The 17,748-nt window shown below is 58.0% G+C and overlaps 1 protein-coding gene across 1 annotated transcript in view; it reads left to right on the top strand.

The window, feature by feature from the left end:
* Positions 1-141: 141 nt before the first annotated feature.
* CARM1 (coactivator associated arginine methyltransferase 1) overlaps positions 142-17,748 on the top strand; it is a 41,736-nt gene continuing 24,129 nt past the window's right edge. The window contains exon 1 of the mRNA XM_068536972.1: positions 142-370. Within this exon, the coding sequence (XP_068393073.1) occupies positions 142-370 (229 nt within the window). The remainder of the gene's footprint in view (positions 371-17,748) is intronic.

Genomic DNA, 17,748 nt, shown 5'->3' with positions numbered 1-17,748 from the left:
GGCGGCGCTACCCGGCTCGGCCTCGGCCTCGGCCTGTGCTGCGGCGGCGGCGGCGGCGGTGGCAGCGGCGGCGGCCTGGGCCCGGGCGCGGCGGCGGCGGCGGCGGCGGCGGCGGCGGCGGGGCCTGGAGCCGGATCTAAGATGGCAGGAACGGCGGCGGCGGCGGCGGCGGCGGGGCCGGGCGTGGGCGGCGCGGGGGTGGCCGGCCCGGGTGTCACGGGGCCCTGCGGGGCCGTGTCCGTGTTCCCCGGCGCCCGCCTCCTTACCATCGGCGACGCGAACGGCGAGATCCAGCGGCACGCGGAGCAGCAGGCGCTGCGCCTCGAGGTGCGCGCCGGCCCGGACGCGGCGGGCATCGCCCTCTACAGCCGTGAGTGCGGGGCCCCAGGGCCGGGCCGAGGGCCGGGCTGCGCGCGGGGGCTGCGCACGAGGCCGGACGGGCGGGGGGCCCGGGGCGGACGGGACGCGGCCGCGGTGAGGGGCCCGGGGTCCCGAGGGTGAGGGGCCCTGATCCTTAGGGGCCTGGTGTGGGCTCCGTGGGGCCGGGCCAAGGGAGCTGGGTGTGGGGGGCCCCCGAGTGAGGGGTGTGGAGGAACGGTGTCAAAGGGGCAGAAAGAGAAAAGAGGGCGTGAGTGGTGGCCAGAGGTGAGGTGCCCCGCGTACAGAGGGAAGCGGGAAATGGGGGAGTAGTGAGGGCCCTGAGATTGGGAGGGGGTGGGCAGGAAGTGGGGGGCCAATAGTGCAAAGTAAGAATTCGGAGGAAGCCGGGGGTGGGGGCGCTGGGTGGGAGGGGAGGGGGCCTGGGCGTGGGAGAGGTGGGAGTCTGTGGGCGGGTGTGGCCGCTCTAGCGGGGAGGAGGGAGGGGTGTGGGCAGCCTCTGGCCATCTCAGGGGACCCTCTGGACTGCCAAGGACGGTTGGAAAGTGGTGCCCAGTCTGGGGGGGCCTGGAGCACCCTGTGCCACTCATCTGGAGAGCTTGGCGTTCTGGACTCCCGAGTGGGAAACTTCTAGAGCAGGGGAGAGGGGTCCTGCGAGGGTGGTGCGAGCTGCTGGGTGTGCGTCTCTTGGAAACGTGGACGGGGAGGGCCCCTATCTGGATGCCCAGCTCCGAAGTAAGAGGTAACACGGACTCCTCCCTCGCCACGGTCCTCCGATCTTCCTTTTGGGGGATGTGAGAAGCTGGTTACATTTTGTGAAGCTAGTTTCAAAACTGACATTAAGGTGGACAAAAAATAAATCACAAACGTGTTTGCCAAGGACCTCAAGTCTTTGTAGTTCATCCTTTTTCTTTCTCTTGTTACTCTTTCTTATCAGTTCTCTCCGGTCACGATTCCTCCTTCACATTTTTTTAAAAATTAATTAATTAATTGTTGGCTGTGTTGGGTCTTCATTGCTACGCGTGGGGTTTCTCTAGTTGTGGCGAGTGGGGGCTACTCTTCATTGCGGTGCGCGGGCTTCTCATTGCGGTGGCTTCTCTTGTTGCAGAGCACTGGACTCTAGGCGCGCGGGCTTCAGTAGTTGTGGCACGCGGGCTCGGCAGTTGTGGCTCGCCGGCTCTAGAGCGCACGCTCAGTAGTTGTAGCGCACGGGCTTAGTTGCTCCTCGGCATGTGGGATCTTCCTGGCCCAGGGATCGAACCCGTGTCCCTCGCATTGGCGGGCAGATTCTTAACCACTGCGCCACCAGGGAGGGACCCCCTCCTTCACATTTTGTTATTCTGTTACACTCAGCTTGGTCTCTCCGGGTTTCTTGCACTGATGCTCTGTGGAGTCACTGAGGGGGCCTCTCCTGGCTTTGGCCTGTGTGAGTTTTTTGCCACTTCGGGAACGGGGGATTTCTGAAGGGAAGTGTGTGGAGCAGTTGGTTCCCACACAGGATTCTCCCCACACCTCAACTTGGAAAACCCAAAATAAAGGAGCTGTGCGTCTGTCCCCAGCGTCGCACCTCTTTTTGCTGGGGCAGAGCTGGGTCTTCTTGGATCAGATGAGGAGAAAGAAGGGTATCCCCGGTGGACATCGGAGCTCAGGACAGACACTTAAGCTCAGCAGGATCCCCCAGATCACAAGCATGGCCATTCATTCAACGTGCATTAATGGGATACAGAACAAAGAAGGGCAGTGTTTCTCAAACTAGGGTTCCAAGGCTGATCCTCAAAGGAGTTCCAGGAGAGGTGGTTTATCTTTGGTAAATAAACTTTTGATTTTAGAACAGTTTTAGATTGATAGAATTACTAGGAAGATAATACAGAGCGTTCTCATATACTCTACACGTAGTTTCCTCTCTTTACATGTTTCTCCAGGAGAGTTTTTACTTTTGTGTTTTTGTTTTGTGGATCTACTCGGAATTGTTACTAGTTACAAAGGGAACACTTCCCTTTTTAGAGGTCATTCATAACTGAAGCGTTCGTCAAGAGGAGAAAGTCCATGTTTCTCAAATTGAGAGCCTCAATCTGAAATTATTTCAAACTCCTGATGATAAAGCCTCAGGGGTCTGAAATAATTTTTTCCTCTTTAGGCTCAAGTAACATTAGTGTGAGGTATTAGTGTAAAAGTATGGGTTCTGGAGTTGGCCAAAGCTGGTTGTATTAGTTTTCCAGGGCTGCCGTAACAAACTTGGTGGCTTAAACCAACAGGAATGTATTCTCTCATAGTTCACGGGCAGAAGTCCAAAATCAAGGTGTCGGCTGGGCCACTCTCGCTCCACAGGCTCTAGAGGAGGATCCTTTCTTGCCTCTTCCAGCTTCCAGTGACTCCAGGCGTTGGTTGGCTGGAGGCCACAGAAATCCAGTCTCTGCCTCTGTCTTCACATGGCTGCTCCCCTGTGTCTCTGTGCCTTTTCCTGTAAGGTCACCTGTCGCTGGATTTAGGGCCCACCCTAAATCCAGGATTATCTTAGATCCTTAATTATGTCTGTAAAGACCCTTTTTCCAAGTAAAGTCATATCCACAGGTTCCGAGGGTTAGGGCTTGGACATATTTTGGGGGGCATCCACTACGTGGGCTAGACTGGTGCCCTGAGGGTAGTTGTGGGTCTCTGTGCCTCAGTTTCCTCGGCGGTAGAATGGAGGTGATGACAGGACTGTGGCACAGCGTGTTTGCTCTATGAACGAACACTTCTTCTTTGGAGGCAGCACCTGCCCCGGTGAAGGCCTGGTGATGGCCTCAGAGTTGGTCGGGTTACTGCTCAGGGCGGGGCAGCCCTGGTTCCTGAGCCAGCTCCGCCTGGGGAGCGCGGGCATCCGGGGAAGAACTGTTCTGAAGTCTGCTGGGGGAGTGCAAAGTCCTGGATCAGAGATCAGGCCCGGCCTGCTGGGTGTGGAGGGCTGGCTGACGGTCCCCTGGAAAAAGGCAGAGGTGGTCCGGCCACTGGGGGGACTTAGGGGTGAACCACGCTGCTGCTGGGAGCTTTAGGCTTTCTCTTGGGATGAACTTCCGTCCCTGGCCTCAGCATTTCCCATCCTGGACCCTTCTGGGACCCGAATGCTTTGGCCAGGTGAGAAGGCTTCAGGAGCCCTGTTCCGCTCACCTGTCCCTCGTGAGGCGAGGTCCTGCGAGCCGCTGGTGATTCCAGATCCCGGGCATTCGCCTCTGTGGGTGGAGCTGGGGTGGGGGCGGGTGGGCGGTCGACCGAGACATCCGCCCGAATCTCCCAGTGTCTCACATCTGGGAGCTGAGGGTCCTGAACGTGGAGTGTGACTGGGTGAGTCACCAGCTACGCGGCCTTGAAGTAGCCATGTCACCTGTAGCAGCCCTGTAGCGACACCTGTACGCACGCGCCCTACGCTTCCTCACGTGCGATGGGGATAGTGCCACCGGGGGCCCCGGAATGCGGGGGAAGTGCAGCAGGGTGTCCGGCGGTGAAGGGTCGATCTGTCTATAGATGTTATCAGTGGTGATGCTACTGGCGTGGAATGGTGAAGAGCTGGCTTTTCTAGGAGGGAGTCCCTTATGCTGCGGGGCTGCCCACCTGCCTTGCACCCCCAGCAGATGGGAGGGGGGCCCCTGGGCTGCCACCTCTGTCTCAGGCGGCAGGGCTGGGAGATGGGTGTGGGTAGCAGGACATCCAGCCCCTTTCCTTGACGTCTGCCCTCTCCCTATGGGAAAGAGGACAGCTGAGGAAGGTCCTGTCCCAGTCACCCTACAGTGAACAGTGACCCTCCCCACCCCTTCCTTTTTTTTTTTTTTTTTTTTTGGCCTTGTGGCTTGCAGGATCTTAGTTCCCTGACCACGGATCGAACCCAGGCCCCCCGGCAGTGAAAGTGCAGAGTCCTAACCACTGGACCACCAGGGAATTCCCTCCCCACCGCTTCTTGCCACTTGATGTCACCCTGGCCCGTGTCCCTGGGATTGGCTAAATGGCAACTACCAAAACTGGGCCGTTTTCCTTGGGCAGAGTTGCCAGCTTCCCGGGCCTTGAGGAAGCTTTGGCACGGCCTCTGGAGTCCTTGGACTTGGGCTGCCATCCCCTTGCAGGGAGGCAGCTCCTCGGGAAGCCCATCATGGGGCGGTGGGGCGGCGAGCAGAGCAGACTCTCAGTTCCTCAGCCCCGTGGCGGCCTCTCTGGAGCTGACTGTGCTGCTTTTCTCTCTTGGTCCTCTGGCCTGTCCCTGCCGCATCGGCTAGGAAGGGATGTACGGCAGGGCTGGCTCTGACGGGGGCTAAATTTCAGTTCATGAGGGACCTGCCAGGGGTGGAAACCCCAGAGAAAAACCCTCTGTAAAAGCAAGGTGAAGCATGGCCTGCTGTCCCGGAATCAGGACCCTGTGACTTCCTTCAGTCACCCTCCTGGTAGCCCACACCCCTGGCAGCTGTGGCAGGGTGGGTGGTAGTGAGAGGGTTTGGAAGAGTTTGTCCTCCACCCAGCCTTGAGGACATTCAGTGTCAAGCTGGGGGGAAGACCCAGCCAGTTACACCAAAAGGCATTCACGTTTCAGTGGTGCCTGCTAGTTGCTACTGGCTGCTGTCATTTATTGAGCACTTACTGTGTGCCAGGCCCTGCTTAAACCAGTGTTGACAGACTCAAATGCTTGACTCTGGGGGCAGCTGGGGAAAGGGTAATAGTATAAAGCAGGGCCTGTGGGCAAGCTATGGCCTGTGGACCAGATCGGGCCTGTGGCCAGTTTCTTAACCGGTGACAGCTAAGGGCGGTTTGTACATTTTAAAAATAATTAATTAATTAATTAATTTTTGGCTGTGTTGGGTCTTCGTTGCTGTGCCCGGCTTTCTCTAGTTGCGGCGAGCGGGGGCTACTCTTCGTTGCGGTGCGCCGGCTTCTCATTGCGGTGGCTTCTCTTGTTGCAGAGCACGGGCTCTAGGCACGTGGGCTTCAGTAGTTGTGGAGCACGGGCTCAGTAGCTGTGGCTTGCGGGCTCTGGAGCGCAGGCTCAGTAGTTGTGGCGCACGGGCTTAGTTGCTCCACGGCATTTGGGATCTTCCCGGACCAGGGCTCGAACCTGTGTCCCCTGCATTGGCAGGCGGATTCTTAACCACTGAGCCACCAGGGAAGTCCCGGTTTGTACATTTTTGAAGTGTTGAACACTCTCTACAAAAAGAAAAGAACAACCCAAGGAAGAATATTCAACCAAGACCATAAAGTCCTGCAAAACCTAAGATGTTTACTTACTGGCCCTTGACAGAAAAAGCTTGCAGACCCCTGGGATAAATGAATGAAACAGGCAGGAGGAGGCGGGACTTGGGGACTCAGCCCCAGCCAGGGTTGGCAGATCTTCCACAGCTTAAGAGAAACTGAAAAGCCCTTCTTTGTGTAGGTCTGTTTGTTTTGATTGTGAAGTGTCCTGATTGCTCAGGCCAGATAGAGTACACTTTCTGGATCGTGTGGGTCAGTTAGCCTGATAGGTGTGGCCCTTGCTATGTGTTACCACTGGTCCTTAGAACAGTTCTGGGAGGTCGGCACACCACTCCCATTTTATTGCTGGAAAAGCAGGGGTGAAAGGGCTTGACCAGATAACATGGCTGGCAGGCAGAAGAGCTGGCTTTGGAGTTCACAGCTGTTGGACCTTCTGCTCACTGCAGAGTGGTTCAGTGGAAAAGGGTGGTCAGGATTCAGTTTATCTGTGCATAACAGAGACCCAAAGTGGCAGTGGCTCAAACAAGATGGCAATTCATTTCTTGTGCTCTCGTCCTGAAGCCTTGGAGGTTGGCAGACCAGGGCTGGTGTGGAAGCTCTGCTCCAGGAAGTCCTTGGACCCAGGTCCTTCCAGCTAACCCCTCTCCCACATCCCGGGTTCGGGTCTTGTCATCATGGATCAACATGGCGGCTGGAGCCCAGCTATTACACCCTGGTTGTCAGACCGCAGGATAAAGGAAGGGACAAAGGATGCCAAGAGCATTGCCAGGTGTCTGTTAGGGAAGGTTCCCAGAAGCTGGCCCTGGGTGCTTCTGCTTGCATCCCATTGGCTAGAATGCAGTCACATGGCCACCACTAGCTGCAAGGGAGCCTGGGAAATGTAGTCTTTAGTCTGAGCAGCCCTGTACTCAGCTAATTTCAGGGTTTCTCTTTCAGTGGGAGAAAGGGGGAACAGACACTGGGAGACAGTCACCTTGGCCACAGTAGGTAGGATGTGGATGTAGCCACCAGTGTTGGGAAGGACAGTCCTGGATTATGGAAACATGCTCCAGTGGGGGGTGGGGACAGCAGCCTGGTGTGGAGCAAAAGGGTCCCTTGGAGGAACTAAAGGATGGGTAATAAGGTTGGGCCCAGGTCACTTTCCCGAGTGACAGGACCTTTTCCTTTATGTGGTCAGGAGTGGCCTGCCATTTTTCACGCGGGCCTAACATGATAAGAATGGTATTTCTGAAGATTACTCTGGCAGCAGGTTACGCTGTAGACGGGAGCAAGGAGAGAGAAGCCTGCAGAAGCTTCCAGGCGAAGAGAATGCAACAGAAATGTAACCGAATAGTTTCACCTTAGTCTGCCCCTGAAGCAGCGCGTCAGAGGCCAGGAATTGTGTTATGGAACGAAAGGTGAATTTGGCCCAGGGCAAAGGCAAAGGGCAGATGGCAGAGGCCATGACCCATGGCCAGGGGTCGTGAGTGACCTGCCTGCAGGGCTAGCTCCACTATGTGGTTAAAAGGAGACTCCCAGTATTTTAAAAATCGGGGGATTTCACATCAAAATCTGGCTTTGTACTTCTGAAAAAGCAGAAAGGCTGGCAACCCTGGGCCTTCACACCCCGAGGCTGAGTTGGATGGCAATGCTGCCTTCAGAAGGGGCAGGTACCCCACATGGCTAGAGTCCCTTCCCTGCTCGCCGCTGCCCAGCACAGGCCTCGCACCAGGAGCCATTTGCCCTCTCACTTGCAGCGGTTTGTTTCTTTTCTTTCTTTTCTTTTTTTAAATTTTATTTTTGGCTGCATTGGGTCTTTGTTGCTGTGCGCAGGCTTTCTCTAGTTGCAGTGAGCGGGGGCTACTCTTCGTTGCGGTGCGCGGACTTCTCACTGCAGTGGCTTCTCTTGTTGTGGAGCACGGGCTCAAGGCATGCAGGCTCAGTAGTTGTGGCACGTGGGCTCAGTAGTTGTGGCTCACGGGCTCTAGAGCGCAGGCTCAGTAGTTGTGGTGCACGGGTTTAGTTGCTCTGCGGGATGTGGGATCTGTGCAGTGGTTTGTTTCTTAAAGTAGAGAGGCATTTCTCTGAACCCAGGTTTCCATCGGGGGTGGGAAAATGTTTCTTACCCTTAGCCCACACCGTTCTTCGTCCCCCATCCCTTTCTCTAGGCCGCTGAGTTTGAGCCCCGTGGAGCTGGGGGCTGTTACCCCAGTCCCAGTTGACCTGGCCTCCAGTCCCGAGCCCCGCCCACTGCCCACCTCCCAAGCCCCTCCCCTTCCTCACCTCTCCCTGCACCTGTGTAGCCCACAGGCCCTCACTGGCAATTTGGAAATCTAAAAGGTATGAAAACCTAACTTCTTACTCATTTGACAGCAAGCTCTAACCTGACCCAAACTGGCGCACAATTCCCCCCTGAGCTGCCACGTGGGGCTTTCTGTAATCTCTGGGTATCCATCCAGTTTAGAATGACTGTTCCCGCTTTTGGCTGCAAGACTGTGCTCGGTTCTGGACGTTTCCTATAGTTTGCTGGGGATAATCAGATCTGAAGAGTTTGTAATCTGAAACACACTGGGCCGCACGTGTTTCAGGCAGGGACTAAGGGCCTGGTGTGGTACCCCCGTTGGGGTTGTTTGGGCCCATACGTGAGATCACAGGTGGAAAGTGGCCAGCGCCGTGAGCAGCACCTGGCAGCAAGCGCAGGCATTAGGTGTGGGGGCCTGCATGAGGTGGGCGTGCAGGGCCTTTTGGCAGAAGGAGGAGTATGGTGTGAACTCAGGTGATTCTGTGGTGCCTTCCGGGACCAGGTCATATCTAGCAGAATGGGGGAGGCAAGAGAACTCTTGGCGGCAGGCGAGGCTCCTTTCCTGGGGAGCCTGAGGAGGCACCTGAGGAGGTGGTGAGTTTGCCAGGGCGTCGGGAGAAATACCCATCCCAGATGGGGGGGGGGGGTTGGAGGGCCAGACCTGGGCCAGACTTGGCTGCTCCCATGGAGAGTGAAGGCTGGGAGGGGCTTCAGGCAGCTCAGAGCTGAGACTCTGAACCCGAAGTCCTTGGATGGCCCCTGGGAGGGGGGTGTCCCATGATCCCTTGAAATTATATGCCACTTGCATAAGGGTAGAGGAACAAGAGTTCATGGCTGGGACCTCAGAGGAGCCTCTCCGGAGGCAGCACTTCTAAAGTGCCTATTAGGTCTGTGTGCTCCTGGTAAACTGTGGCTGTGACGCTGCGGTTGGTTCTCTGTGCATTTTTCGGGGGAGAGGCTCCCTTGCTTTTGATCCTCCTCAGAGGGATCTGTGACCCGAGAAAGGCTGACGGCCCCTGAGGACAGCAGCAGATTGGGGAGTGAAGTGGATGCCCCTGGCTTGTAAGGGATGGTCAGTGGGAGAAGCGGTGTGTGTGTGTGTGTGTGGTCAGTGGGAGAAGCGGTGTGTGTGTGTGTGTGTGTGTGTGTGGTCAGTGGGAGAAGCGGGGTGTGTGTGTGTGTGTGTGTGTGTGGTCAGTGGGAGAAGCGGTGTGTGTGTGTGTGTGGTCAGTGGGAGAAGCGGTGTGTGTGTGTGTGTGTGTGTGGTCAGTGGGAGAAGCGGGGTGTGTGTGTGTGTGTGTGTGGTCAGTGGGAGAAGCGGTATGTGTGTGTGTGTGTGTGTGGTCAGTGGGAGAAGCGGGGTGTGTGTGTGTGTGTGTGTGGTCAGTGGGAGAAGCGGTGTGTGTGTGTGTGTGTGTGGTCAGTGGGAGAAGCGGTGTGTGTGTGTGTGTGTGTGTGGTCAGTGGGAGAAGCGGGGTGTGTGTGTGTGTGTGTGTGGTCAGTGGGAGAAGCGGTGTGTGTGTGTGTGTGTGTGGTCAGTGGGAGAAGCGGTGTGTGTGTGTGGTCAGTGGGAGAAGCGGTGTGTGTGTGTGTGTGTGGTCAGTGGGAGAAGCGGTGTGTGTGTGTGTGTGTGTGTGTGGTCAGTGGGAGAAGCGGGGGGTGTGTGTGTGTGTGTGTGGTCAGTGGGAGAAGCGGTGTGTGTGTGTGTGTGTGTGTGTGGTCAGTGGGAGAAGCGGGGTGTGTGTGTGTGTGTGTGTGTGTGTGGTCAGTGGGAGAAGCGGTGTGTGTGTATGTGTGTGTGTGTGTGGTCAGTGGGAGAAGCGGGGTGTGTGTGTGTGTGTGTGTGTGTGTGTGTGTGTGTGTCCTGTCCTCAGACAGGGGGAGTGGCTTTGAAAGGCAGGAATGCCAAGGGCAGGTCACGGGATTTCAGGAGGGGCAGCCCCAGCCGAGGGCTGGGGTGGGGGAGGGAACCCAGGCGGATGGCAGGTCTGGGGAAGGCTGAAGGCTGGGTGGAGAGTGGGAGAGCGACCCAGGACAGCAGGGCCCACCAGCAGTTCTCTGAAAATGGGGAGACCTGAACCTTCATCCTTTCAACCAGAAACGTGTTCAGAGTGGACTTGCTGTCGCGTTGTGGTCGTTACCATTTGTCTAACTTTAAACAGCAAAACTTTACTGAGCATCCACTGTGTGCCAGATACTGTTTTAGGAGCTGGGGTTAAGCACGTGGGCCCACACTTGTGGGTCTTGGGGGGTGTGTGTGTGTGTGATAGGCATTAAGTCAGCAGTCACTCGCTAGTGGTCAGCGCCTTGAAGGAGGTAAAATGTACTGAGGCTTGAGAGTGCTGGGGGAGGGTCTGCTCAAAGTGAGGGGGAGGAAGGGGTTGGTCACAGATGGTTCCTGCTCAGAATGGGGCATTAACGCCACCAGGAGAAGCGCAGGTGAGGCAGCGCCTCACCATCGGCGTGACTGCTCTGTGCCTCAGTTTCCTCGGCTGTAAAACGGGAGTCTTGGTAGCATCTACCTTGGAGGGTTGTTATGAGTTGTGAGCTAATAGAAGTAAAGTGCTTAAAATAGTGTCTGCTACTCAGCAGGCGGGAAGAGCTGCTGGGGAGTGAGCTTGTGGGCCCGCATGGCCAAGGACAGCCAGGGGCCAGTGTAGCTGGAGCAGGGCGAGTAGGGGGAGGGCTGGGCCCCAGCAAGGGGCTTGGCGTTTTTTCCCAGAGTGTTGGGGAGGGAAGCGACACCTGTGATTGCGTCTGGGCTCAAGCACAGTTCTGTCCCCTGTCCTTTCCTGGCAGGGTGATCCTGGGCGAATGACTCAGCCTCCCAGATCTCAGCTTCCTTGTGGGTGGGGAGGTTCCACTGAGGGGCTTGGCTGGTGGCAGGTGATCACCTGTGCCCGGACTGTAGGCACACTCCTAGTTTCGGGGAGCAGAGAAAAGGCGGAGGAAGAACCCCTCTCGCTGTTGTGGGGCGGGGGGGAAGTGGCCCAGGAGCCAGTCTGAAGAGAATGAGTCAGGAGGCCACCAGCCGGAGAGAGTTGAGGTGGGAAGGAGGCAAGTCCCGGGGGCAGGGGACAGTGGCTTAGCTGGGGTCTGCTGTATCTCTGGGTCAGTCCTGCTCTCCTGGGTCCCTGTCTCTCGGCTAGGCCAAGGGACAGGCCTGCTTTGCATTCCTGGGTTGGAATGCCCGCCCTTCTCCCTCACTGGTCTGCAGCAGTCCTCTCCAGAGTCAGAAGCAGCTGGAGGTCATGGTTAGCATAGGCCGTGGAGCCTTATCTGACTTGACCTTGTGACCCTGGCCAAGTGACCCTAGTTCTCGCTCGTTTCTTCCTGGGGGCATGGAGAGTGGTCTTGGGGGCTGGTATTAGCCCCGCACACACAGCAGGTGAATGACATGGTGTAAGATATCATTGGTCTCCTAAACCTGCTGTGCGGTCTGGAAGAGGTGATTGTGAAACCCCCAGACAGGTACAGGAGGAGCTGGGAAGGGCACAAGGAGGTGGCCTTGGAGATCCTGCCCAAGCCCCTCCAGGTCCCGAATGACTCACTTTGTGCGTTCCCCCTCCTGTTTTCTCACTTCCGGGACTTGCTTGGGAAGCTTCAGGATTCGGGGTCCCAGGAACAGTGCAGGGCAGGGCTGTTGGCACCCTTCACATCTGCCCGGAGAAACCATGGCACTTGCCCTGACGCTCGTTACGCTACACAGCTCCGACTTTTGGTTTAAGAACCCCGAGTCCCTGACTTCTCCCACACCCACCCCTTTTGTTCTCTGAAAACCAGTTCTGTGAAGGAAGTTGAGACCAGGCTTCACCCAGGCCTGCAGGAGTTGGATATGGAGGCTCTGTGGCCCTCATGCATCTCCTCTGGTGGTTATTCTTTAGATCACTTACTTTAATTGTTGTTTAATCTACACACACAGACGCCTGGGCCTTAGGTGCACTTGACAGTGTGTGCATGCATGTAACCGCCACCCAAAGCCAGACCTAGAACTTGTCCCCCAGCCTCTGGGTGGGTTTTGTTTGGTCAGGTGGGTCTGTCCCCTGACGGCAGGCAGCGCGTACTTGAAAACAGGTCCAGACTGGCGGGGCGGGGGGGCCGGGGGGTGTGCTCCGTCTCCTACCAACCCCCATTCCTTGCGTAGTGAGAGGAGAACCCCTTTGCTTCCCTCTTTTTGTCTGTCTCTTTCAATTGATTCATCACCACAGCTTCGGTAAGCGGGTCTGAGCTGTTTTCTTTTAAGATTGTTTGGCGGATTTGCTCCCCCGCGAATTGTGTTCCCGTGGCTGGGGTTCCTTTTGGCTGGATGTGTTACTCGTTTAACGGTTTTGTGTGTAGAAACCTGCCTGACAACACAGGAACTGGTGAGATTCTGGTGGGGTCGGCCGCAGGGACCCTGGCAGATCAGTGCTCTAATGAACAAGGGATGCTCTTTTAATCCCCCCACAGGGGGCACGTGAGTAAATACAATCAAAGGCAGACTGGGGGGCGTCCTGCAGACAGACCCAAGAGGGACATTCCAGGAGCTTGCCACATTCTTCCCTGAGCTGGAGGGGAAAGCAAAGGCAGGCTGGGGCTCCCAGACTTCTGTTGTGTGTCCCAGAGGCCCCCTCCGCAGAGCCTGGCTCTGGTCTGAGCCCTCTGTGTGACCAGAGGTTGGCGTCCCTAGTGATGGATGAGCCCTGGGTGGGGGATGCTGACGGGCCACATGACTCCCTTCCACCGCCACGCCACCCCCGTGCCCTGCCTATTACCGCTTTGAGGCCCTACCGTGGCTGACGTGGGCTGAGCCCAAACATGTGGCGGGCGGGCGCCATGCCAGGCACTTTACGTTCATTGACTTGCCTCGCCGTCAGAACAGCCCGTTGGGGAGCCCCCGGAGCCACAGCTCATCCCCGTTTCATAAGGGAGGAAACTGAGGCACTCAGTGGTGGGCGGCAGTCGCATGCCAACCCAGCTTTGGCCCTGACATCTCGACTCAGCCCTGCCACCCCTCGGGCGCAGGTGAGGAGTCAATGCCGTAAAGGAGAGGTTGCACCTGGCCCTTGTGGTCTCTGTCCTGTGTCGGGGCAGTGGCCCCGGTGGATTCTTCTGGAGCCCGAAGCCAGTCTCTCCTCATTCCTGCCTCGTTGCCGATTCTGTCATGGTGTCAGGCAGCCTCTGTCCCCTCTTGCCTGGGCCACATCTGGAGTCAACATCTGGTGAGGCAGCCACGGGTGGGCGGGAAGGGGCCCTCCTACCTCAAACATCCTGTTCTCTGAGGCCGGAGGCGGGGCCGGAGGGGCTCCCGGAGCCCCAGGGGCCTGGCGGAGGCCCTTCCGGCAGCCGTGAGGCCCCAGGACATCCTGTTTCACCTTTTTCTTTGTCGATGGGCCCTCCACCGGGACTGCAAGTGGGCCTCAGCCCCCTGAGCTGGTTTCCTCCATCACTCCGCCGCCGAGGCTGCCTCTGCCCCGTCCTCCAGCCTCTTCCTGTTTGGCCTCCCTGGAGCCACCCTGATCTGAGGGTTGAGGCCCCTCAGCTGGCCAGAGGAGGGACACGTTTGAGTTCCCCAGACACCGACTGGCTCAGCTGCCTATGCTGGCGCAGTGTCCCCGGCAGCTGCGGGAGCCAGAGTGTGGAGCGTACCAGCCGCTCTGAGGGGGTCCTGCTGCTGCCCTTGACAGAGCTCGCCCGCCCGCCTCCGTCCTCACGGAGCACTGCCAGCCCAGCTCCTGCTGGCACAGGTGGTGGCCGCCCTCAGTGATCCCTCCCAGCCCTAGGAGGCAGGCTCCATCGGGCTCAGGGGGATGGTGCCTGCCAGCCATGGTCAACCAGCCAGGCCTGGCTCTGCCCGGGCCCAGGGCCCATGTCCTTCCCAGGGCCCTGAGCGTGGTCCCCACAGCCCCCCAGGGCCAACTCTCCTCCCAGAGGCTGGGATGGGGTTCGGCTCTCTTTCATGAGCTGCTGAGTCCCCAGGCTGAGCCGCTCCCAGCATGTCAGTTCTCTGTGCCTTGGTTTCCCCTCTTGAAAGTGAGCTAAGTGTGCCCAGGAAGGTGGGTGGGAGCATTAGCTGAGCTACTGCACTGCGTTAGGTGTTTGCCTGGTACCACGTATATCAACAGCTTCAAAGTCGTGGCCGGAGAAGAAAGGCCCGGCAGAGGAGGCCGGCAGCCCAGCGCATGGAGTGAGGGGCTGGGCTGCTGGTTTTGTTGCCTCCACCCCCCGCCCCCCTCCCCCGCCCCCAGTTATCTGCTAAGCCCCTGTGCTTTCAGGGGCCAAGGAACAGGCGCACATCTGCTGTTCCTTTTGTAGCTCACAGAGCCCAGGGCTGCAGGCTGATTAGCATGGAGGGGGCAGACATTTGCATGTAATGGCTCCCGCCCAAGTCAGAGCCCCTAGTATTCTTTTCAGAAAAGCCAAGCCCTTTCTTTGGTCCTTCTTCTCTTGGGGTTGCCCTTCCGCACACCCCACAGTTAGACTCATCTTTGGGCCCCTCCAGACCAGGCCTGCAGGACCAGAGCCTCCAAGCCCTAAAGGCAGATATCGCCCCCCAGCCCCCAGGGACCAGCCCTTTGAGAGGAGTCCCTGCCAACACCCCCTCCCGGGCCCCTGACCCCCTGAAGTCAGAGCTGACTTAGGAGGTCTGGGTGTCTCCAGTGCGGGGCCTCTTCTCCAGCCTGTGGTCAGCCCCACTGGAAGGGGGGGAGAGGTGACAAGGGGCGGGCCAGCAGAGGTGGGTGACTATTATATTGTGAAATATTTTCAAAGAATGAAGGATAATACAGCAAACACCAAGAGCAGCCACTGCCACCTTAAGAGAGAAAACGTTGCCCATAGAGCAAAGGGCCCCCTATCTTGTCTCCTCCCAGGGAGGTAACCTCCTGTTCAGCCAACACTGGGGGTCAGCCTTCACAAGAGGCCACTTTGACGTGGCCTAAAGACCCAACCTGGCACCTTTGAAACCTAGAATCAAGACTTTTCCAATCACGGTAGGAAGCTGGTGCCTCTCGGCCTCGGCCAGATGGCTGCTCTGGGTCTGAGTGGCCTGCACAAAGCCTGGCTGGGTGCCCAGTCGGGCTGGTCCAGTGGCCAGATGCCTGGTCTGGGCCCAGTGTGGCCTTGTGTCCAGAATTCTCTCTGGGATTCCTTCTCTCCAGTCTTTGCGTCTGGTCAGAGTGCCATGGGGATAAGGGGCCCCGAGGTGAATGTTTTGTGCTCAGAACCCCTGCTGTGTGCCTGTGCGTCTTGGGCTGGGCACAGGGTGTGTTGGTCCTCATGACGGTGCTGAGCGGTGCATTATTATTTTGTTTTTCTAGACCTGAAAGGTGGTGGGTGGGGCCCCAGGTGGCAGAGCCCAGATTCAAAGCTGGGTCTAACGGACTCCAAAGCTGGAGTTCTGGGGTCTGCACGTGCAGTGTGGCCTCCCTGGCAGGGGGAGAGGAAGTACCCTGGGCTTCAGGAAACCCAAGTCTCTAGTGGCCCCGGGCACCCCAGCCTGGCCCCGCCTGCTGCTTCTCCTCCATCACAGCCACTAAGGGGGGGTGGGTTGGGAGCAGGCCTGTGCCAGGCAAGACGGTCACCGGCTGAGAAGCCGGTGTCCTCCATCCTCCAGCCCTAGTGGTCACTTGGGTCACAGGACCTGAGGCTGCAGAGGAGAGATCAGAGCCGTTCCCACTACCCTCCCCCCACCAGCAGGGCCTGACCTGCTCACTTTGGAGAGGGCCCAGGCGACTTGAGTGGGTGCCAGGCCTCCCCCGCTGTCACGATTGCCTTTTGTCAGGAACGTGGTAGAAATTCAAACCGCTCAGGAGGGTGTAGCATGAAAAGTCCGTCTCTTCGTCCTACCTGATCCTGGCCTGCCCCCCGCGCCCCCGCTCGTCTTCTGGTGCGCCCTTCCCGCGCTGTGTTTCAGGCACACACGGGCTTGCGTGCACACATCTCCCCAGGAGCCCACTGGGCTCAAGGTTCTGCAGGTTTAAACCATGGGAGAGGGGGGTGCCTCCCTTCCAGAGGCAGCCCCTGCAGTCATTTCGTGGTGCTTCTTTCTAGACAAGCCCCAGGCAGGCAGTGCGCCTGGCCCCTCCCCCTCCCCGGCTCCCCCTGCTCATTTTTGCACCTGCGGCGTGTGTGTATTTCACACCGTCTGCCCCTAACAGTGCGGCCTGGTCATCTTAACATGTCAGCGTCTACAGACAGAAATCTATGTCTTTCCATCGGCTGTACCTTCTTTCACTCATTCAGTGGCTCTTTAGGTTTTCTGCTGCTTTGGACAGTGCTGTATCTAGGTGTATCTTTGCAGACATTTAGAAGTAGAACTGTAGGATAAGGCCCCACAAGGGGACTTCTGGGTCAGAAGTCTTTGACAGAGATGCCCAGGTGGGGGCTGGCCCAGTGCGCCGGGGGCTCTGGGTGCTTGGGGGAGGGGTTGGGATTGACCCGGGACAGGGCCAGGCCAGAGGAGCCCAGGGTGACCTCATGGTCCTCAAATACCCCAGGGCTGGGCAGTGTGGCAGCAGCTGCTCGGAGCGTCTGCAAGGACAGCACTGGAGCAGCCGGCTTAGGTTACAGCCAGAGAGGGAGGCCAAGCCGGGCTAGGATTCCCCGGGGTGGGATTCTCTTCCGAGACCGTAACCATGGCTGCTCCTGATTATGAAGTGCATAGGACACTTACTAATGCCTCCCTTCTCTCATGGAATCCTCACGGCAGGGAGGGTTTTATCCTCACCTTATCCCCATTGCACAGATGGGGCTCCTGAGGTTTGGGGTGAAGGCAGGTGGTGGGGCCCTCCAAGTGGGCTGTGTCCTCTCACCCTGCAGGCTGTGCCGCGATCACCTTTGGACAGATGAGGAAACTGAGGCCCGCAGTCACATCTGGAGGGCGGCACGGTTGGCCCTGAACCCATGTCTCCCTGGATGCCCATCATTTTGACCACGGCCCTCTTGGCCTTCCCTGCTGCGGAAGCCGGGCAGTGGGGCCTGGTGCCTCTGGAAGACGGGAGGCCCTTTGAGGAAGGCGAGCCCTGCATCCCCCGGGGCCTGGCTTGGCTTGGATGTCGCCACCTAGGCAGCCTGTAATCTGTATTGCACAGGGCATCGTGTGTATCAGACCCCCGAGTCCCTCCAGCCCCTCTTACCCGGCCTCCTCGACTGGTGTCGCCTGCCTCCCTGTGGTGCCCGGGAGCATGGGAAGGCAGGCCCTGGCTGCCTTGTTCACTGCAGTGCCCTCATGCCCGTGCTTGGCACCGAGCGGGCTGCAGGCCGAGCCACCCAGCGAGCCGATGGCCCCGAGCAGAGGGTGGGCCAAGGAGAGCACCCCCATTTCTCCATGCCTTGTCCTCCTCTTCACCCAACTCTCCTCTCTCCTGTGGAATATTTTCCTCTGGAAGGTGAACAGCCTGTGTTTTATTTGGCAGTAGGAGGTGATTTAATAAAAGACCTCACATATCGACAGGCGTCCCCCCACCCCCAAGTCTGCCAAGGTAAATAGCTTTAATTATTCCTTGCTTGTGGCTGTGATAGTTTTTCTGCTAGAAAGGCAAGGACTTGACATGTGGCCCTTTTCTGTGTCGGTCGCTTTTCTTTTCCCCCTGAGCTGGTGGCTACTCTCCCGTCTGGCCCGCCACCTCTCTGTTCTCCAAGAGGCAAAGAGCTTCTCGCATCTCCCGCGAGGATGGAAGGTTCTACGGGAGGAGAGAGCTTGACTCCAGGCAGTTATCTCCATTCCACTGGGTCCCTCTGACACAGGTCTGTCCAGCCTGAAGGGCTCAAGGACCCCCTGCTCGTTCCAGAGCAAAGGGGAAGGGGAAAGAGGGCAGAGGTTACCATGGGGCTGCCCAGTGCCCAGCATCTTCCAGTGGTTAAGTGACCTTCCCCAGGCCACACACGCCCTCGGCCTGGGC

Source organism: Eschrichtius robustus, chromosome 2 (assembly GCF_028021215.1).
Source record: "Eschrichtius robustus isolate mEscRob2 chromosome 2, mEscRob2.pri, whole genome shotgun sequence".
NCBI classification, from domain to species: domain Eukaryota; kingdom Metazoa; phylum Chordata; class Mammalia; order Artiodactyla; family Eschrichtiidae; genus Eschrichtius; species Eschrichtius robustus.
Note: the sequence above shows the minus strand (reverse complement) of the source record. Positions and strands in the feature narration are given on the sequence as shown.